General features: G+C 42.4%; 2 protein-coding genes across 2 annotated transcripts in view; one reads left to right on the top strand and one right to left on the bottom strand.

Annotated features, from left to right (window-relative positions):
* The window catches only part of LOC139418763 (alkaline ceramidase 2-like), a 29,125-nt gene extending 13,592 nt beyond the window's left edge, over nt 1–15,533 (bottom strand). Inside the window, exons 1-3 of the mRNA XM_071168445.1 lie at nt 15,146–15,533; nt 14,500–14,614; nt 6,208–6,349 (exon numbers count right to left, since the gene is read on the bottom strand). Coding sequence (XP_071024546.1) covers nt 6,208–6,349; nt 14,500–14,614; nt 15,146–15,253 — 365 coding nt within the window. The 5' untranslated portion in view covers nt 15,254–15,533. The remainder of the gene's footprint in view (nt 1–6,207; nt 6,350–14,499; nt 14,615–15,145) is intronic.
* A 3,176-nt stretch (nt 15,534–18,709) lies between these two features.
* On the top strand, nt 18,710–22,203 carry LOC139418762 (small ribosomal subunit protein eS6). Its single transcript, XM_071168444.1, has 6 exons — nt 18,710–18,764; nt 19,618–19,749; nt 20,220–20,430; nt 20,960–21,106; nt 21,651–21,808; nt 22,071–22,203. The coding sequence occupies exons 1-6, from the start codon at nt 18,759–18,761 to the stop codon at nt 22,164–22,166; spliced, it is 750 nt and encodes a 249-aa protein (XP_071024545.1). The 5' UTR covers nt 18,710–18,758; the 3' UTR covers nt 22,167–22,203.
* Nucleotides 22,204–23,225: the final 1,022 nt, after the last annotated feature.

Raw genomic sequence — 23,225 nt, 5'->3', positions numbered from 1 at the left:
AAATCAGACAGTGTCATCAGCAAAGCACCCCCTACACCTTCTCCTCCATGCTTCACGGTGGGAACTACACATGCAGAGATCATCTGTTTATCTATTCTGCGTCTCACAAAGACACGGCGGTTGGAACCAAAAATCTCAAATTTGGACACAGACCAAATGACAGATTTACACCGGTCATGTCCATTGCTCGTGTTTCTTGGCACAAGCAAGTCTCTTCTTATTATTGGTGTCCTTTAGCAGTGGTTTCTATGCAGCAATTCGACCATGAAGGCCTGATTCACACAGTCTCCTCTAAACAGTTGATGTTGAGATGTGTCTTACTTGAACTCTGAAGCATTTATTTGGCTGCAATCTGAGGTGCAGTTAACTCTAATGAACTTATCCTCTGCAGCATAGACAACTCTGGGTGGTGGTCCTCATGAGAGCCAGTTTCATCATAGCGCTAGATGGTTTTTACGACTGCACTTGAAGAAACTTTCAAAGTTCTTGAAATTTTCCAGATTATGACATGAAGGTCAGTCGAAGTAATGGACTTTTGTTTCTCTTCACTTATTTGAGCTGTTCTTTCCATAATATGGTATTTTATCAAATAAGGCTATATTCTGTATTGTGTACCTTGTCACAACACAACTGATTGACTCAAACTCATGAGGGAAAGAAATTCCACAAATTAACTTTTAACAAGACACACCTGTTAATTGAAATGCTCTCCAGGTGATTACCTCATGAAGCTGGTTGAGAGAATGCCAAGACTTTGCAATGCTGTCATCAAGGCAAATGGTGGCTACTTTGAAGAATATATTTTGATTTGTTTAAGACTTTTTTGGTTACTACATGATACCATACGTGTTATTTCATAGTTTTGATGTCTTGGAATGAGTCAGTGTCCAAACTTTTGACTGGTACTGTATGTGTGAAACTTGTTTTGATTTAGAATTGACCATTATCATGCACGGGTCTCAAAACATGCTCTTAAATAGCAAATGGAGGACGCTTTTTTCATGCCAGCCAGGTAGGCTATACTCCTGTTGAAAAGTGAAGCAATGTGCTTAATATTAGGAAAGTTGAGAAATAAATAAATATAGTAAGCCTAGCCTATAGAAAGTTGATGGGATTCTCCTCTTTTTAGAGGCCATCACTCTGATTTCTCATTTCTCGCCTGCATGAGCTAATGGGGATCTCAAATTATTTGATTCAATTTTCGATCACATTTGCATTGATGTCAGAGTGATTAGAGGGACAGAGTGCTGAGTACCAGGTAGTTTGCAAGTTTGGTAGGCTACAAATCACCATCAGCAGCATCAGAGCTTGGAGAAGCCTAATTATAGTGAATAAAGGGTCACGTGGAATTTGACTGGCGTCATGACTCGTGACTGCCGGTGTTGCAGTAATACAGTCATCCAACAGCCCTTAACACAACAAAATGTGGAATAAGTCAAGGGGTATCAATACTTTCTGAAGGCACTGTAGCCCTAGAGAAGTCCTCACTTTGGGAACTCTGTGCCTTCTTCCTGAAGGGAGCAGCTGCGACATTGTGAATAGAGGATGTCCTCAGAGCCCTTATTGATTGTGGAGATGAGTGAGGGTGAGTTGTTTAGCGCCAGTAATTCAACTTGAGATGTAATGCAACATGTCACGTGAGACATCAACTTCAATAAAAAAAATTATTTGCAATGATTCCCTACATCCTATTTTTGATCGTATTCTTTTGTGCCACTAACGATCCAGGTAAGACTAAGGAAAGTCCAAAACTACTACCTTATACACACGTGTAAAGGGATAAAGAATATGTAAATAAAGATATGAATGAGTGATGGTACAGAACGGCATAGGCAAGATGCAGTAAATGGTATCGAGTACAGTATATACAGTATGTAATGTAGGGCATGTAAACATTATATTAAGTAGCATTGTTTAAAGTGGCTAGTGATACATTTTTAAATAAATTTCCATTATTAAAGTGGCTGGAGTTGAGTCAGTGTGTTGGCAGCAGCCTCTCAATGTTAGTGGTGGCTGTTTAAGTCTGATGGCCTTGAGATAGAAGCTGTTTTTCAGTCTCTCGGTCCCTGCTTTGATGCACCTGTACTGACCTCGCCTTCAGGATGATAGCGGGGTGAACTGGCAGTGGCTCGGGTGGATGTTGTCCTTGATGATCTTTATGGCCTTCCTGTGACATTGGGTGGTGTAGGTGTCCTGGAGGGCAGGTAGGTTGCCCTCGGGGATGCGATGTGCAGACCTCACTACCCTCTGGAGAGCCTTACGGTTGTGGGCGAAGCAGTTGCCGTACCAGGCGGTGATACAGCCCGCCAGGATGCTCTCGATTGTGCATCTGTAGAAGTTTGTGAGTGCTTTTGGTGACCAGTCAAATTTCTTCAGCCTCCTGAGGTTGAAGAGGCGCTGCTGCGCCTTCTTCACGACGCTGTCTGTATGGGTGGACCAATTCAGTTTGTCCGTGATGTGTACGCCGAGAAACTTAAAACTTACTACCCTCTCCACTACTGTCCCGTCGACGTGGATAAGGTGGTGCTCCCTCTGCTGTTTCCTAAAGTCCACAATCTCCTTTGTTTTGTTGAGTGTGAGGTTATTTTCCTGACACCACACTCCGAGGGCCCTCACCTCCTCCCTGTAGGCCGTCTCGTCGTTGTTGGTAATCAAGCCTACCACTGTCGTGTCGTCCGCAAACTTGATGATTGAGTTGGAGGCGTGCATGGCCACGCAGTCGTGGGTGAACAGGGAGTACAAGAGAAGGCTCAGAACGCACCCTTGTGGGGCCCCAGTGTTGAGGATCAGCGGGGTGGAGATGTTGTTACCTACCCTCACCACCTGGGAGCGGCCCGTCAGGAAGTCCAGTACCCAGTTGCACAGGGCGGGGTCGAGACCCAGCGTCTCGAGCTTGGTGACGAGTTTGGAGGGTAATATGGTGTTAAATGCTGAGCTGTAGTCGATGAACAGGATTCTCACAGCTATTCCTCTTGTCCAGATGGGTTAGGGCAGTGTGCAGTATGGTTGCGATTGCGTCGTCTGTGGACCTATTTGGGCGGTAAGCAAATTGGAGTGGGTCTAGGGTGTCAGGTAGGGTGGAGGTGATATGGTCCTTGACTAGTCTCTCAAAGCACTTTATGATGACGGAAGTGAGTGCTACGGGGCGGTAGTAGTTTAGCTCAGTTACCTTAGCTTTCTTGGGAACAGGGACAATGGTGGCCCTCTTGAAGCATGTGGGAACAGCAGACTGGTACAAGGATTGATTGAATATGTCCGTAAACACACCAGCCAGCTGGTCTGCGCATGCTCTGAGGATGCGGCTGGGGATGCCGTCTGGGCCTGCAGCCCTGCGAGGGTTAACACGTTTAAAATGTTTCTCACGTCGGCTGCAGTGAAGGAGAGTCCGCCGGTTTGGGTAGCGGGCCGCGTCAGTGGCACTGTATTGTCCTCAAAGTGGGCAAAAAAGTTATTTAGTCTGTCTGGGAGCAAGACATCCTGGTCTGCGACGGGGCTGGTTTTCTTTTTGTAATCCGTGATTGACTGTAGACCCTGCCACATACCTCGTGTCTGAGCCGTTGAATTGCGACTCTACTTTGTCGCTATACTGACACTTAGCTTGTTTGATTGCCTTGGAGGGAATAGCTACACTGTTTGTATTTGGTCATGTTTCCGGTCACCTTGCCCTGGTTAAAAGCAGTGGTTCGCGCTTTCAGTTTCACGCGAATGCTGCCATCAATCCACAGTTTCTGGTTTGGAGTTGTTTTAATCGTTACTATGGGTACGACATCGTCAATGCACTTTCTAATGAACCCGCTCACCGAATCTGCATATTCATCAATGTTGTTGTTTGACGCAATGCGGAACATATCCCAATCCACGTGATCGAAGCGGTCTTGAAGCGTGGAATCAGATTGGTCGGACCAGCGTTGAACAGACCTGAGCGTGGGAGCTTCTTGTTTTAGTTTCTGTCTATAGGCTGGAAGCAACAAAATGGAGTCGTGGTCAGCTTTTCCGAAAGGAGGGCGGGGGAGGGCCTTATATGCGTTGCGGAAGTTAGAATAGCAATGATCCATGGTTTTACCAGCCCTGGTAGCACAATCAATATGCTGATACAGTTTAGGGAGTCTTGTTAAAATCCCCAGCTACAATGTATGCAGCCTCAGGATGTGGTTTCCAGTTTACATAAAGTCAAATAAAGTTAGTTCAGGGCCATCGATATGTCTGCTTGGGGGGGAATATATACGAAGAGAATTCCCTTGGTAGATAATGCGGTCGACATTTGATTGTGAGGAATTCTAAGTCAGGTGAACAGAAGGACGAGTATGTTGTTATGATCACACCATGTCTCGTTAATCATAAGGCATAAGGCCCCGCCCCTATTCTTACCAGAAAGATGGTAGTTTCTGTCGGCGCGATGCGTGAAGAAACCAGCTGGCTGCACCGACTCCATTAGCGTCTCTCGAGTGAGCCATGTTGCCGTGAAGCAAAGAATATTACAGTCTCTGATGTCTCTCTGGAATGCTACCCTTGCTCAGATTTCATCAACCTTGTTGTCAAGAGACTGGACATTAGTATGCTAGTAGTATGCTAGGGAGCGGTGAGCGATGTGCCCGTCTCCGGAGCCTGACCAGAAGACCGCTTCGTTTGCCTCTTTTACGACGTCGTTGTTTTGGGTCGTCGGCTGGGATCCAATCCATTGTCCTGGGTGGAGGGCAGAACACAGGATCCGCTTCGGGAAAGTCATATTCCTGGTCGTAATGATGGTGAGTTGACGTTGCTCTTATATTCAGTAGTTCCTCCCGACTGTATGTAATGAAACCTAAGATTACCTGGGGTACCAATGTAAGAAATAACACGTACATGTTTTTTTTTATTTTTTTTTTAAATACTGCATAGTTTCCTAGGAACACAAAGCGAGGCGGCCATCTCTGTCGGCACCGGAAGTAAGTACGCCTAGTGGTTAGAGCGTTGGACTAGTAACCGGAAGGTTGCAAGTTCAAATCCCCGAGCTGACAAGGTACAAATCTGTCGTTCTGCCCCTGAACAAGGCAGTTAACCCACTGTTCCTAGGCCGTCATTGAAAATAAGAATTTGTTCTTAACTGACTTGCCTAGTTAAATAAAGATAAATAATAATAAAAATAAGTGTTTCATCCGGAAGGTTGCTTTTTTTTGTTTTTTTTGGAGCGTGGATCAGCTTAATATTGCGGAAAGTTGGGATGAGGTTGATGAAGGTGTCCTGTGCCTTTTTCTCTACACATAGTGTTGTGTTCCTTCCAAACAGCTCAACTTTAGTTTCATCTGTCCACAGAATATTTTGCCAGTAGCGCTGTGGAACATCCAGATGCTCTTTTGCAAACTTTTTTTGGACAGCAGTGGCTTCTTCCGTGGTGTCCTTCCATGAACACGATTCTTGTTTTACGTATCGTGGACTCGTCAACAGAGATGTTAGCATGCTCCAGAGATAGCTGACACTAAGATTCTTCTTAACCTCATTGAGCATTATGCGCTGTGCTCTTGCAGTCATCGTTGCAGGACGGCCACTCATAGGGAGAGTAACACTGCTAAACTTTCTCCATTTATAGACAATCAAGGCTTTTAGAGATACTTTTGTAACCCTTTCCAGCTTTATGCAAGTCGACAACTAATCTTGGGTCTTCTGAGAACTCTTATGTTCGAGGCATGGTTCACATCAGGCAATGCTTCTTGTGAATAGCAAACTCACATTTTGTGAGTGTTTTTATAGGACAGGGCAGCTCTAACCAACTTCTCCAATCTCACCTCAATGACTACACTCCAGGTTAGTTGACTCCAATTAGCTTTTGGAGAAGTCATTAATTAGCCTTGGGGTTCACATACTTTTTCAAACCTACACTGCAAATGTTTAAATTATGTAAATGTAAATCTTTACGAATATGAAGATATCATTTAATGACTAATTTATGCAGAAATCCAGATAATTTCAAAAGGACACACAAGTGTATGCATGTATGTTTAACGTACGTACGTATGTATCACTGTTTAGCATATCAGCATATCACAGTTTACGAAGCATGTGACAAATAACATTTTATTTGATATCATGTAGTTTAATGGAACAGAAACCAACCAGTCCCCAAAAAGGCTAGAGTCTGCACAGACCCTTCATATCTGCAAACATCGAAGCGCAATGGCCAAGGTGAAGGGCGTGAATTGAGCAGTGAGACAAGGCAAACTGTTGACTCACCTGTCATTCCTGAACATCTTGGGCAGATATCTCTTGGGGAACCACATGCCGATGGCACACATGAGCACCCACAGGATGGACAACTCATCCAGCATCTGACCCAGGAAACTGAGGGTGGCATGGAAGTATGTGGAGCCAATACCTGAGGCAAGGGAGACACACACCAGAGTTACATACTATACAAAACCAACACTGCCTTTTAATAGGCATAATAAGACATCTGATCATTTGTGGGGCTATTGACAACAGGTGTTACTGGTAGTCCACAGGTGGTGTTTTATTTGGACTATGAATGAAATTGCTTTAACTCTGGTCAAAAGCAGTGACTCTGGAATAGGGTACCATTTCAGATGCACAGGATTTGCAGGCACACAGAGCTCCTCCTCAACTCCCCCAGACTAATTTTATTCACTTTTATATTATTACTTTGTGATAATTTTCCAAAAATGTTCCCTTATCAAATTGTGGTCTTGGTTCTTTCAAAACAAGGAAATATCACCCTCTTGCAGAAATCAAACTTATCTGATTAGCGGCAGGATGTTTTGAAACACAATTTCACACATCCTCTCAGAAGTCAATTGAAAACAGAGGGAGAGTTCACCTGAAACACAATTATCTCCCTACAGACATCAACCCCTAGCCCTTCCCCCACCTAAACTCTAACCTCCCCAGATCCGATGGAACCACACAGGTGTGAACAATGTGGCAAAATCTATATTTTGTCCATGGGAAGGCAAGGTGGGGCCATCTCAGAGGATGGCTGCGGCGAAACGTGTTCTTAGGCTACAGTGGAATAAATTAATAACTAAAGATTATTTGTGTTGTGGTGTCCAATCTCTTTCACCAAGCTGGAGCCATTGCCACACTGCTTGACTTATCCAGTCCCTTCAGAACTGCATGCAGTGAACAGAGGATGTGTTTCTCAATTCTGGTCCTGGGGACTAAATAGGGGGCACATTTTTGTTTTTGCCCTTCAGGTCAACAGGACCAGAATTGGGAAACATCCTCTTAGTGTTCACTGCATCCAGACACTCTGGGTAGGGCCTAGCTAGACAGAGGAAGTAGCCAGGAGACCAGGCATACAACTCTAGATTAGATTCCAGCTCTGTGTTCCAACTCAGGTCAGAGGTGAACTCAGCTCTAGAAACTGTAAGAAGAGGCAGAAGTTATGCGAATTGGCCACAGTGCAGCTGCTGTCTCACTAGGCATGTAATGCAGTATGCTATTAACTCTGGAATCTATTTTACGGTCTTTATAGTCATCCATTTTAGACTGCAGACTTGCAGATCAGGATACAGTTGAATATGTTGTTTGGAATATGTTGTTTGGAATATGTTGCTGTAAATTTAGGCAACCCCACAGCCTGTACAATAATCTGCAGTGTAGGCTTCGCAGAGACCAAACATCGGGGCTGAATGCAAAACCAGAGGAATATCAGTTGAACTCTTAAACTATTCACACCCTTTCACTTTCTCCACATTGTGTTGTGTTACAGCCTGAAAATGGATTAAAATTGAGATTTTGTTTCACTGGCCTACACACAATACCCCATAATGTGAAAGTGGAATGATGTTTAGACATTTTTACAAATAAATAAATTAAAAGCTGAAACGTTGAGTCAAAAATTATTCAACCCCTTTCTTATGGCAAGCCTAAATAAGCTGAGGAGCAAACATTTGCTTAATAAGTTACATGGCCTGTGTGCAATAATAGTGCTTGACATTGAATGCCTACCTACCTGTACCCCACACATACAGATAATTGTAAGGTCTCTCAGTTGAGCAGTGAACTTCAAACACAGATTCAACAAAAAAACAGGGAGATTTCCAACGCCTTGCAAAGAAGGGAACCCATTGGTATATGGGTAAAATAAATAACATACACACACACACACTTGAAGTCGGAAGTTTACATAAACTTAGTTAGGAGTAATTAAAACAAGTTTTTCAACCACTCCAAACTTATTGTTAACAGGGGGGCAGTATTGAGTAGCTTGGATAAGGTGCCCAGAGTAAACTGCCTCCTACTCAGGCAGGATATGCATATTATTAGTAGATTGGGATATAAAACACTCTGAAGTTTCTAAAACTGTTTGAATGATGTCTGTGAGTATAACATAACTCATATGGCAGGCAAAAACCTGAGAAACAATCTAACCAGGAAGTGGGAAATCTGAGGTTTGTAGGTTTAAGTCTTTGCCAATCCAATATACGGTGTAAAATGTGGTCTGATTGCACTTCCTAAGGCTTCCACTAGATGTCAGTCTTTAGAACCTTGTTTCAGGCTTCAACTGTGAAGAGGGAGCGAATAAGAGCTGTTCGACTAAGGGGTCTGACAGAATGCCATGAGCTAAATCACGCACGTGGCTGTGAGAGCGAGCTGCATTCCCTTTCATTTCTAAAGACAAAGGAATTGTCCGGTTGGAATATTATTGAAGATTTATGATAAAAACACCATAAAGATTGATTCTATCCATCGTTTGGCATGTTTCTACGAACTGTAATGGAACTGTTTGACTTTGTCTGGACCTAGTTCTCGCACCTTGTGAATTTGGATTTGTGAACTAAACGCGCAAACAAAAAGGAGGTATTTGGACATAAATTGACTTTATTGAACAAAACAAACATTTATTGTGGAACTGGGATTCCATTCTGATGAAGTGAAGATCAAAAGGTAAATTAATACTTAATGCTATTTCTGACTTCTGTTGACTCCACAACATGGTGGGTATTTGTATGGCTTGTTTTGGTCTCAGAGCGCTGTACTCTGATTATTCCATGGTTTGGTTTCGTGGTAAAGCTTTTTTGAAATCTGACACAGTGGTTGCATTAAGGAGAAGTATATCTTTAAGAAAGAAATTCCACAAATGAACTGAACTAGGCACACCTGTTAATTTAAATGCATTCCAGGCGACTACCTCATGAAGCTGGTTGAGAGAATGCCAAGAGTGTTCAAAGTTGTCATCAAGGCAAAGGGTGGCTATTTGAAGAATCTCAAATATAAAATATATTTTGATTTGTTTAACTTAATTAGGGTAGGGGGCACTTATCATTTCTGGATGAAAAGCGTGCCCAAAGTAAACAGCCTGCTACTCAGGCCCAAAAGCTAGGATATGCATATAATTGATAGATTTGGATAGAAAACACTCTGAAGTTTCCAAAACTGATAAAATAATGTCTGAGTATAACAGAACTGATATGGCAGGCGAAAACCTGAGAAAAATCCATCCAGGAAGTGGGATTTTTGTTGTTGTTGTAGTTCTCTATTAAATGCCATTACAGTATGCATTGACTTAGGACTCAAATTGCACTTCATATGGCTTCCACTAGATGTCAACAGTCTTTATAAATTGTTTCAGGCTTGTATTCTGAAAATTGAGGGAGTAAGACCACTCTGAATGAGTGGACCATTCAGTGTCCCAGAGGTTTTTCATGCGCGCAACCGAGAGCACGCCTTTCTTGTTTTCCTTTTATATTGACAAAGCTTTTGTCCGGTTGAAATATTATTGATTATTATGACTAAAAACAACCTGAGGATTGATTATAAACATTGTTTGACATGTCTCTACGAACTTTACTGATACTTTTCGGATTTTGTGTCGGTCTGTTGTGACTGCCATTGAGCCTGTGGATTACTGAACAAAGCGCACAAACAAAACGGAGGTTTTTGGATACAATGAGGGACTTTATCGAACAAAACGATCATGAATAAATGAGTCTTGTGAGTGCAACCATGTGAAGATCATCAAAGGTAAGTGATTCATTGTATCACTATTTCTGACTTGTGTAACTCCTCTACTTGGCTGGTAACTGTTTAATGATTTGTCTGCTGGGCGCTGTTCTCAGATAATCGCATGGTATGCTTTCGCCGTAAAGCCTTTAAGAAATCTGACATCCAACAAGAAGTTCATCTTTAAACCGATGTAGAACACTTGTATGTTTTATGAATTTTTATAATGAGTATTTCTGTTTTTGAATTTGGTGCTCTGCAACTTCACTGGATGTTGGCCAAAAACCACACCCCCTAGAGAGGTTAACACTTTGTTGGTTACTACATGATTCCACATGTGTTATTTCATAGTTGATGTCTCCACTATTATTCTACAATGTAGAAAATAGTAAAAATAAAAACCTTTGGAATGAGAAGGTGTTCTAATACTTTTGACCGGTAGTGTAGACGCGCGCGCGCGCACACACACACACACACACACACACGTTTAAAAGTTTGGGGTCACTTAGAAATGTCCTCGGTTTTTGAAAAACAATTTTTTTTGTACATTAAAATATCAAACTCAGCAGAAATACAGTGTCGACATTGTTAATGTTGTAAATGACTATTGTAGCTGGAAAGGGCAGATTTTTTTATGAAATATCTACATAGCCGTACAGGGGCCCATTATCAGCAACCATCACCATCAACCATTCCAATGGCACGTTGTGTTAGCTAATCCAAGTTTATTATTTTAAAAAGGCTAATTGATAATTAGAAAACCCTTTTGCAATTACAGTGGCTTGCATAAGTATTCACCCCCTTAGCATTTTTCCAATTTTGTTGACTTACAACCTGGAATTAAAATTGATTTTGGGGGGGATTTGTATAATTTGATTTACACAATATGACTACCACTTTGAAGATGCAAAATATATTTTTTTTTATTGTGTAACAAACAAGAAATAAGACAAAAAACAACTTGAGCGTGCATAACTATTCACACCCCAAAGTCAATACTTTGTAGGTCCACCTTTTGCAGCAATTACAGCTGCAAGTCTCTTGGGGTGTCTATAAGCTTGGCACATCTAGCCACTGGGATTTTTGCCCATTCTTCAAGGGAAAAATGCTCCAGCTCCTTCAAGTTGGATGGGTTCCACTGGTGTACAGCAATCTTTAAGTCATACCACAGATCCTCAATTGGATTGAGGTCTGGGCTTTGACTAGGCCATTCCAAGATATTTAAATATTTCCCCTTAAACCACTTGAGCGTTGCTTTAGCAGTATGCTTAGGTTGATTGTCCCAGTCTCAAATCTCTGGAAAACTGAAACAGGTTTCCCTCAAGAATTCCCCTGTATTTAGCACCATCCATCATTCCTGCCTTCAATTCTGACCAGTTTCCCGGTCCCTGCCGATGAAAAACATCCCCACAGTTTGATGCTGGCACCACCATGCTTCACTGTGAGGATGGTGTTCTCAGGGTGATGGGAGGTGTTGGTTTGGCCAGACATAGCGTTTTCCTTGATGGCCAAATAGCTACATTTTAGTCTCATCTGACCAGGGTTAGGCTTCTTCCATATGTTTGGGGAGTCTCCCACATGCCTTTTGACGAACACCAAACGTGTTTGCTTATTTTTTTCTTTAACCTCTAGGGTATGTGGGACGGTAGCGTCTCACCTCGTCAACAGCCAATGAAACTGCAGGGCGCCAAATTCAAAACAGAAATCCCATAATTACAATTCCTCAAAACATATATGTAATTTACACCATTTTAAAGATGCACTTGTTGTAAATCCAGCCACAAGTGTGCGATTTCAAAATGGCTTTACGACGAAAGCAAACCAAACGATTATGTTTGGTCATAGCCAAATCACAGAAAAACACAGCCATTTTTCCAGCCAGAGAGAGGAGTCACAAAAAGCAGAAAGAGAGAAAATTAATCACTAACCTTTGATGATCATCAGATGACACTCATAGGACTTCATGTTACACAATACATGTGTTTTGTTCGGTAAAGTTCATATTTATATCCAAAAATCTGAGTGTACATTGGAGCGTTACGTTCACTTGTTCCAAAAACATCCAGTGATTTTGCATAGCCACATCAATTTACAGAAATAGTCATCATAAATGTTGATGAAAATACAAGTGTTATACATGGAATTTTAGATCCACTTCTCCTTAATGCAACCTCTGTGTCAGATTTCAAAAAACCTACAGTACAGCGCTCAGACGACAAATCAACCCAAAGAGATATCTGCCATGTTGAAGTCAACAGAAGTCAGAAATAGCATTATAAATACTCACTTACCATTGATGATCTTCATCAGAATGTACTCCCAGGAATCCCAGTTCCACAATAGATGTTTGTTTTGTTCGATAATGTCCAAATTCCTCCTTGTTGTTGTTCGGCAGTTGAATTTGGGCATGCATTTCATCCGGACGTGAAAAATACTGCCCCCTGTCACCAAGAAGTTAATGACAAAGCAAAAACCGGTTCAGAAACTTTTGAAAATAAAAAACAGAAATACCTTATTTACATAAGTATTCAGACCCTTTGCTATGAGACTCAAAATTGAGCTCAGCTGCATCCTGTTTCCATTGATCATCCTTACAAGTTGATTGAGTCAACCTGTGGTAAATTCAATTGATTGGACAAGATTTGGAAAGGCCCACACCTGTCTACATAATATCCCACAGATGACAGTGCATGTCAGAGCAAAAACCAAGCCACAAGGTTGAAGGAATTGTCCGTAGAGCTCAGAGACAGGATTGTGTCGAGGCACAGATCTGGAGAAGGGTACCAAATAAATTATCAGCATTGAAGGTCTCCAAGAAAACAGTGGCCTCCATCATTCTTAAATGGAAGAAATTGCTTCCCGAGTGGTGCAGTGGTTTAAGGCAGTGCTAGCTGTGCCACTAGAGATCCTGGTTCGAGTCCAGGCTCTGTCATAGCCGGCCGCGACCGGAGGACCTATGGGGCAGCGCACAATTGCCCCAGCGTCGTCCGGGTTAGGGGAGGGATGTTCTTGTCCCATCTCGCTCTAGCGACTCCTGTGGCGGGCCGGGCGCAGTGCACGCTGACATGGTCGCCAGGTGTACGGTATTTCCTCCGACACATTGGTGCGGCTGGCTACCGGGTTAAGCGGCTGTTGTGTCAAGAAGCATTGCGGCTTGGCTGGGTTGTGTTTCGGGGGACGCACAGCTCTCAACCTTCAACTCTCCCGAGTCCGTACGGGAGTTGCAGCGATGAGATAAGACTGTAACTACCAATTGGATAACATGAAAATTAGGGAGAAAAAAAGTCATTTAAAAAAAAAGAGAAAAAAAAAAGAAGAAGTTTGGAATCACCAAGACGCTTCCCAGAGCAGGCCACCTGGCCAAACTGAGCAATAGGGGGAGAAGGGCATTGGTCAGGGAGGTTTTCAAAAACCTGATGGTCACTCTGACATCGCTCCAGAGTTCATCTGTAGAGATGGGAAAACCTTCCAGAAGAACAACCATCTCTGCAGCACTTCCACCAATCAGGTATTTTATTGTAGAGTGGCCAGACAGAAGCCAAACCTCAGTAAGGCACGACAGCACACTTGGAGTTTGCAGAAAGGCACCTAAAGGATTCAGACCATGAGAAACAAGATTTTTTCTGGTCTGATGAAACCAAGATTGAACTCTTTGGCCTGAATGCCAAGCCCCACATCCTGGAGAAAACCTGGCACCATCCCTATGTTGAAGCATGGTGGTGGCAGCAGCATGCTGTGGGATGTTTTTCAGCAGCAGAGACTGGGAGACTAGTCAGGATCGAGGGAAAGATGAACGGAGCAAAGTACAGAGAGATTCTTGATGAAAACCTGCTCCAGAGCACTCAGGACCTCAGACTGGGGTGAAGGTTCACCATCTAAGAGGACAACGGCCCTAAGTACACAGCCAAGACAATGCAGGATTGGCGTCAGGACAAGTCTCTGAATGTCCTTGAGTGGCCCAGCCAGAGCCCGGACATGAACCCGATCTAAAATAGCTGTGCAGTGACGCTCCCCAACCAACCTGACAGAGCTTGAGGATCTGCAGAGAAGAATGTGATTAAACTCCCCAAATACAGGTGAGCCAAGCTGTAGTGCCATACCCAAGAAGACCTGAGGCTGTACTTATGTAAATGTGAAGTAGATTTTTTTTAAACATTTGCTAAATGTTCTGAAAACCTGTTTTTGGTTTGTCATTATGGGATATTGTGTGTAAAGTGATGAGAAAAAAACTATTTAATCAATTTTAGAATAAGGGTGTAACAAAATGTGGAAAAAGTCAAGGGGTCTGAATACTTTCCGAATGCACTAACTGTGATAGCAATGTTTGGTTGGTGTCATCATACACCTAGACATGGCCATTTTAGTGACATGGCCATCCTTAAGTCTTCCATTAAAGGAAAACGTGTGGGATGTGTTCTATATATTCAGACTACCTTTTTTCAGACCTAAACCTATAAGTATGAGTGCCCTTAAAATAAGATGACGTTCAGACCACACACACACACACACACACACAAGTCAAAGTATATGAAGGAATCATCATGCTTTGTCAAAACAACTTACCAATCACAACCAGTAGAATCCAAATGAGATATATTCCACTGTTGAAATGTGTTGCATACTGGCGGAACAAGCACATTAATATAGGCGGTAAAACAAAAAACAAGATGTTGCTGATCTGAAATGAGGGGGAAAAAAATGAAGGGAATGAAAATGTGAGCAGAATTGTAGCCTAAAAGTTACCAAGCATGTGATATGCTTGATATAAATACAATACACATCCATTAATTTCACTCTGTATTGCAACAGAACTTCTGAATCTTTAGGAACACGTATACGAATACAAGAGGTAGGCCTACTGAACAATATGAAAATGTTTCATCTAAATACCAAGATGTCTTCTTGATAGGCAAAAACAAACAAACAACTCAGCATTGATGGTAGCTGACAGCTGTTGAAACAGAGGAGGTGCCATTGCGCCTGTGTGTTCTTTACCCCTTTCTATGTCCTAAAAATCCAACTGTTGAAAAGTGAGGATGTGTCGACTACCAATCTGGGGTAGTAACATTCAAACGAAATCACAATACAGTAAATAACGGGAAGCAGTGCCATGCAGAAAAGTAAGGATTAGCAAATATTGACACAAAGACACTAAACAATGGCTGTCACAAAACAGATTACAATATTGGCATAAAGATAAATGACTAACCGTGTTATAAAACTCTGCAATGCTAGGGTAAATAAGGTAATTGCCTTCACACCAGTCCACCTCGGAGCTTCCAGCTTGCAGTTGGTCCCAAAACATAGGATTAGTCATGTCTCGACTTGTTCTAGTAATAGATAGGACTCCGCAGTCACTATTGAGATAAAGCAGTCGACTATCAAATCAGCTGTGGACCGCTAGACGATATTTACCATAATTTGAAACACGTAGCTGTATACAAAATGCATCCAAATTCAAACGCATTTTAAATCACCAGTATATCCCAATGCAAGCTTGTCGTACAACTCCGCTCTCAACAAAGTGCAAAAGCGCTGTAATTATTGTTCTTGTTCTTCGTCATCTTCTTCTTGGGATTTGGTTGTCGGATCGCATCGAACTTCTAGTTGCATACACCGCCACCTACTGCACTGGTGTGTGATGCCATTCATGGTCTACATACATTACATTACTGGAAATAATAATGCAAAATTGGGAAAAAGGAAAATTACCCTACCACCTATTAGCCCTCTCTAAAAAAAAACACCACTCATTCCACTATTTAACCCTATCTATTCCTACTCCAGACCAACGGTCTGAGAGGACATATCACTACCACTCAACACCGCCTCTAGCTGCTCTGCAGTAAATTCTCGCAATCCCAAGTACCTCTCTGCCGCTACCACTACAAACTATATTTTCTGTGACTTTCGATTCATTTCTGCAGTACAACCATGGCTATAAATGCTAAAAAGCCCACCTTACTGAAGCGCACATTCTTCCCATCACTCTCTCGACCTCTGCCTACCCACGGGAATCCTCTCAGGATCCCTCAAACTATACCCATCCTTCTCTATCACTCTCTTCACTGCTTCAGTATTCAACACTTTCTGTACTACTCTCAATCTGCCTTTCTCTCACCGGATACTTCGTATCTCCAGTCCCATGATCACCCCCACAACTAACACACAGAACTTTCTACACCGATACTACACATTCCTTTGTCTCATGCCCTCCTGCACACTTCTCACATCTAGGCATCTGTTGCAATATGCTGATAAACACTGTAATATTTTCAGAACATAAACTCTCAATGGATAACTGACACTTCCTACTTTTACCTTATCTGGTAACAACTGCATCAAAACTCAGCATGACAGATAATGTCTTCTCCTTTTCCCCAACAGACCCATGTTTCATCAAGCGGCAGGCGTCACAGACACTGGGAATCTTCCACCCCCGTTATCATTCCTTTCAAAGGCGCCCTGTCATAGAGAGCAAAGCACGTCAAAATTATTGCCCCTAATCTCGTAAACCAGAGCGCCCTCTGGGCGGAGGAAATACAATAAATAATCACGAGTCCACTCCAAGTTACCTTCTCCATCTCAACAGTCCCCAACCTCTCCTCCACCCAACCTGATACCACATATGGATCAACCACACAGCAAAACTCCATTCTCTCTACAAGTCTCACTCCCACTGGACCAAAATAATCTTTAGGACGAGGCCCGAAATTGGTGATCCTCACCGCAGATAGTTCACCCTCACTCTCAACAAATTTAATCTCTCAACTATTGGAGCTTGTATCCCTGTTTTTGCATTTGACGCCCACCTTCCTCACCTCACTACTTTCCTCTACACTCAACTTCTTCTCAGCAGTCATCAAAGCACCTGCCACTACATTTAATTAATCCTCACTCTCGTCCTGTTCCATTTCCTCCTCAAGCTCTTCAAAAAGTTCTGTGCGATCCTCTATTCCATATTCACTCAATAAATATTCAATGTCTCTCCTTTTTTTTTCATCATCTTCTCGTTCACCAGATCTTTCCGAAGGCCTGTGCAATCCCCCACTCCACCTTTATTCATAATATGTTCCACTTCCTTCTTTATTTTATTTTCCGTGATCCTCCCCACCGTGGCCTTCACCCAATTACTCTCTTCTTTTTTTCACCTACCAGGTAGGCAAGTTGAGAACAAGTTCTCATTTACAATTGCAACCTGGCCAAGATAAAGCAAAGCAGTTCGACACATACAACAACACAGAGTTACACATGGAGTAAAACAAACATACTGTACAGTCAAGAGGGCAAGTTGGTTAGGATGATATCTATGAGGGTGCCCGTGTTTACGGCTTTGGGGTGGTACCTGTTAGGTTCATCGATAATTTGTGTGAGATTGAGGGTATCAAGCTTAGATTGTAGGGTGGCTGGGGTGTTAAGCAAGTCCCAGTTTAGGCCACCTAGCAGCACGAGCTCTGAAGATAGATGGGGGGTCAATCAGTTCACAGACGGTATATAATGGTGGTCCGCAAGCCAACGTTGCGTGCTGCAACCTACAGTGCTGGAGTGTGTAGTCTATTACGGTTTACAACATTTCTAAATCCTCCTACCTAACTCAGTACTTCTGAGAAAATAAAAAATAGCTCTACTAACTTCTTATAGACCCTCCCACATCCCCAAAATCCCTTCCAACCCGTCCAACCCCGTCCAACCTCAATGACCCTACACTTCGATCTTTTCCTCTCCTCAACATACTTACCACAATATAATAACGCACGCTCCACCGTTTCATGGATCATACAGTCCAGACACAAACCATTCACATGCTTGCCAACCAGATGTAATGACAAGTTCAATGGACAATGTCCGAAGAGCAATCGAGCAAACACCACCTCTTCCTTCCTAATCTGACCATTGAATATTGGTCCACCGACCTTTCTTTGCAGGGCATATAAATGCCGGCACTTGGGCTCAGAGTCCCATCTCTTCTGCCACACATCTATCAAAATGACTCTGATCATACACTTGGCCTGACCTCTACCCAGTGGAACATTAATATCAATTATATCAGGTTTCAAAGCTCTTTTGGCTAACTGGTCTACAATTTAATTCGCTGTAATTCTTCTTCTTCTTCTTCTGTGGATTTTATATGGCAGTTGGCAACCAACTTTGGGGCGCATTGCCGCCACCAACTAGACTGGAGTGTGGACCAGGGAAAGGGAATGTCTAAATTCTACCCATTATTCTCGTCTTCCTAAGGAAATGAAATGAAATGCATAGTTAAATACTACATCCCCTGAATATTTCCTTAGCATTTCACTCAATCTTGGCTCTTCCACCCCATTACTCCATAAATCTACCTTTCCCTCCCATGTTTCTGGCACTGAAGTGTGGTGAAATCTCAAGTAGGCCTACCCTTGAATACAGCAACTAATTGTAACAGATGCATGATGATGCACAAGTATAATTTTCCATAAAGACAAAAATTATGAAATCATATATGTAGTGAATTACAGCATATTGAAAGGCCTATAGTTGACAATAAAGAAAGACGAATGCCTTGTTTATACTGTCATTGGAGGGGAATATGGGGATATTAGAGACCAGGTTCAGTTACATTTTTTTAAATAATTACATGTTTCATTTAGGAGTATTAAACGGAATGTTCCCATTACATTTGTGCATGCAGTTTTAAATGCTGGTGAAAGATTAATATGATAAAAACGCAACATTGTAACTAACACCACGTGTTATCGCGATAACATATGATGCCTATGTGAGACAGAAAGGCGGACATCCGCTCTCTTTTCGGTGGCAGACTGTTGTCGAGCCAGTTTTACAAAATGAAGGTAAGATAATTCAATTCAACTCATCTTTCAATTAACATGTATATCCTTGTTAATGTCCAGGCCGAATTGGAGTAGTTTATTACAATATTATAACACGGTATCTTGTTTAGTCAGATATTGCATTGTATTTTAGGATGCATGTTGATTTTGTTGCTAGCTAGCTAGTTAGCTATGGCTGGCAACGTTACTAAGTGAACCTGAAAACATGTCTGCCTCCTGAGAGAAATGTGCAGGTCTTGCCGGGCGTCATTCAAAGAACCGCAACAACGTATCCTCTGCTGTTCTTTGGGGTGGGGGTACGAATATTATCTCTGATGTGGGTTTGTTCACACATCCATATTTCGCCAATCAGTTGCAGGTTTGATAATCGCAACGTAGTCATCCTCAAGGCCGCTTACAGCCAGCAAGCTTCCGACATTGGTTAACTACAGTTAACGTTAGCTACTTAACAGCGTGTCCCTGGATCGTTCCAAATAGTGTGAAGTTAGCTGCCGAATTATTTTCCCGTGACTGAAATTCACTTGCATCCCGTGTTCTGTGTAACGAATCTTGTTTCTAGGAAACTAGCTAACAAGAATTAACCAATTGCATTAACAGCCAACATGCTAGCATCCCGTGTACATCTGCATAATGTTGCACTCAATTCAGCTGTCTCACCATCGTTTTGGTTAGGCTACTGTTGTAGTTAATTATTCAAGACATTTAAAGTTGGTTATGGATGGGTAGCATAGGTTCAAGGTGATTGTCTAGCAAGCAATCTGCCTGATGTACATTGCTATGGCCTTCTCAACAATGAGAGCTTGCTACATCTGGTCAATCTACAACACACTGATGTGTGATATGTCTCTCTCAGCTGAATATCTCGTTTCCTGCCACTGGCTGTCAGAAGCTGATTGAAGTGGATGATGAGCGCAAGTTGCGAACCTTCTACGAGAAGCGTATGGCCACAGAGGTGGCTGCTGATCCCCTGGGAGATGAGTGGAAGGTAAGCTACAGTCACTAAGAAAGATGCTCAGTTTTCAGATCCTGCAGGCAATTTTTAAAAATAGTTAAATTAGTTAGCCTCAAACTCAAGTGAATGTAGTCTTCAGTATTTACTCCAAGCTCATTGACTATAGCACTGGGTAATTTTGGAATAGTAAATGTAATGCCTTGGATGCCAGTGTGTCTTGAGCAGTGTCAACATTCGGTTTCGTGTTCAACTCAACATGATCTCACACAACTTAGTAGACCCTTCCTGGCTGGTCTGTAGGGGGGACAGTGTTGTGCTACAGAAACTGCAGAGCTGCTTTACAAGATGCAACTTTACACTCTGACCATGGCTGGTTGAACTGCATTGCTCTTCCAAACCTTTCGCTAATACATTTCACTAAACAAATGTCTAACTTGTATGATCATCAGGTCCTTGTATAGAGCTAGGTTTTTTAACTTAATCTTGGCTCTCATCTCTCCCAGGGCTACATGGTGCGCATCAGCGGAGGCAACGACAAGCAGGGCTTCCCCATGAAGCAGGGTGTGCTGACCCATGGCCGTGTGCGCTTGCTGCTTGCCAAGGGCCATTCCTGTTACCGCCCCCGTAGGACAGGAGAGCGCAAACGCAAGTCTGTCCGTGGCTGCATCGTTGATGCCAACCTCAGCGTGCTGAACTTGGTTATCATCAAGAAAGGTATGGAGTTGTAATGATGGTAACCACTCACTTTGGCACACCTTAGTAGACCCTTTCTGGCTGATCTGTAGCCTCAAAGGGGGGACAGTGTTGTGCTATAGAAACTGTAGAGCTGCTTTACCAGATGCAACCTGACCCTCTGACCATGACTGGTTGAACTGCAATGCTCTCCCAATCCTTTTCCCATTTAACATTGGGTTATTTTGAAAGGTCATATTTTTTCCATGTATTATTTAACCTTCATTTTCACAGGGAAGTCCTACTGAGACTAGGGCCTTCTAATTTTTTAAAGATGAGTCCTGCATAAATCTAATCTATTAAACACAATATACCAAATACAAATTTACAAAACCCATTAAGGAAAACAAGATGTGCATGTTTCAAGACTATATACCTTTGAAAACAACTTGAACATCCTCAGTGCTGTTCTGCTCCCGCTGCCAGCGCTTGGATGATATGGGTGGTGATTTCTGTATAGACTTTTTTTTATTTATCTAGTGGCCTGACACCTTTTTCCTCCATCTCCCAGGTGAGAAGGACATCCCCGGCCTGACCGACAGCACTGTGCCCCGCCGCTTGGGGCCCAAGAGGGCCAGCAAGATCCGCAAGCTCTTCAACCTGGCCAAGGAGGATGATGTCAGGCAGTATGTTGTGAGGAGACCCCTGACTAAAGAAGGTGAGGCCAACACTACTTCTAAATGGCCCTGTTAATGAATGGATTGGTAACAAGCTTAGCACATCAGCACTTGTAAACTCTTGACAGCATGATTTAAAAAAAAAAAAAATTTTTACTTCTAATATTTCTGCTTGCCAAATTGTGCAAAAGTTATTGTCTGGCACACCAGTAGACCCTTTCTGGCTGGTCTGTAGCCTCAAAGGGGGGACAATGTTGTGCTATAGAAACTGTAGAGCTGCTTTACCAGATGCAACCTGACCCTCTGACCATGGCTGGTTGAACTGCAATGCTCTCCCAATAAGTAGATTTGCTAAAATCTAATTTGAGGCAACTTATAGTTTTGTGTGGGACATTTTGAATGAATGGGACATTTCTTTCATGTGAACATTCAGAATGCTAACTAGAATGAACAACGGCTATAACTCTCAATCACTAAGATCTACATACATTTCATAAACATTGAAACCTTAACTATTTTCCCATGCGCACGCACACACTTTGTAGTAAATGCCACTGGTAACCTCTTCTCCCCCATCTTTTCCAGGTAAGAAGCCTAGGACCAAGGCTCCCAGGATCCAGAGGCTAGTGACACCTCGTGTGCTGCAGCACAAGCGCCGCCGCATTGCCCTTAAGAAACAGCGCACCCAGAAGAACAAGGAAGAGGCTTCCGAGTACGCCAAACTGCTGGCCAAGAGGATGAAGGTACCGAAGGGACTTAGGCACTACTTAGGCATTTGGCTGTAATATGAGTCATTATCTATTCTGTGTAATGAATTGCCCTGAATGTTGTGAACACCATTGATTTCATTCCAACGATTGCAAGCGAGTTGATGTATGATTGCAAGTTGACTCATAAAATGGTTAACTAATTAAAAATGTCCGTATGTATAAAATCCCCAATGACGTGAACAATTTTGTCAGAGTAACATGTAGGAGGACTAACAAATCTCATCCTTGTTTGCAGGAGGCTAAGGAGAAGCGCCAGGAACAGATCGCCAAAAGGCGCCGTCTCTCCTCCCTTAGGGCCTCCACATCCAAATCTGAGTCCAGCCAGAAGTGAAATGTGGAATTGAATTAAATGTTTTGCTGAAATGCTGTTACTGTTTTTTTTTATTGTTTCATACATCTAAAATAATGTCAATGCCTGAAACAAACATCCTGGTTCTATTTGTCTATCACATCTATAAGAGGCTCCATGGCTCCTAAAACTGTTAAGAAAAAGTATGAACCCTTTGGAATTACCTGGATTTCTACATAAATTGGTCAAATGGGATCTGATCTTCCTCTAAGTTTCAACAATAGACCGTGCTTAAAATAATTATTGTATTTTTTTTGTCTATTGAATACATACTTTAAACATTCAGTGTAGGTTGGAAAAGTATGTGAACCCCAAGGCTAATGACTTCTCCAAAAGCTAATTGGCGTCAGGAGTCGGCTAACCTAGAGTCCAATCAATGAGACGAGATTGGAGATGTTGGTTAGCGCTGCCCTATTTAAAAACTCACACAATGTGAGTTTGCTATTCACAACAAGTTTGCCAATATCAAAACCTCATCCCAACTAACGTGTGGAGGGAGCATCATGGTTTGGGGCTGCTTTGCTGCCTCAGAGACTGGACAACTTGCTGTCATCAACAGAAAAATGAATTTCCATGTTTATCAAGACATTTTGCAGGAGAATGTAAGTATCTGCCAATTGAAGCTCAACAAGTTGGACGACGCAACAGGACAACGACCCAAAACACAGAAGGAAATCTTCAACGGAAGAAAATACGCCTTCTGGAGGGGCCCAGTCAGAGTCCTGACCTCAGAAAATGTTTGGTTGAGATTATTAGTGCCAAAGGAGGGTCAAGCAGTTATTAAATCCAAGGGTTCACATACTTTTCCCATCCTGCACTGCAACTGTTTATATGGTGTATTCAATAAAAACAAAGTGTAATTGTGTGTTTAAGCAGACTGTTTGTGAGATTAAGCAGACTGTTTGTTTATTGTTATGATTTAGATGAAGATTGGATTATATGACCAATTTATGCAGAACTCCAGGTAATTCCAAAGGGTTTGCATCCTTTTTCTTGACACTGTAATTGGTGAACACTAAAATCTGTAAAGGGAGTGTAGAG

Source organism: Oncorhynchus clarkii, chromosome 10, assembly GCF_045791955.1.
Source record: "Oncorhynchus clarkii lewisi isolate Uvic-CL-2024 chromosome 10, UVic_Ocla_1.0, whole genome shotgun sequence".
NCBI lineage: Eukaryota > Metazoa > Chordata > Actinopteri > Salmoniformes > Salmonidae > Oncorhynchus > Oncorhynchus clarkii.
The sequence above is the reverse complement of the archived record's forward strand: the minus strand, read 5'-3'. Positions and strand labels throughout refer to the sequence as shown.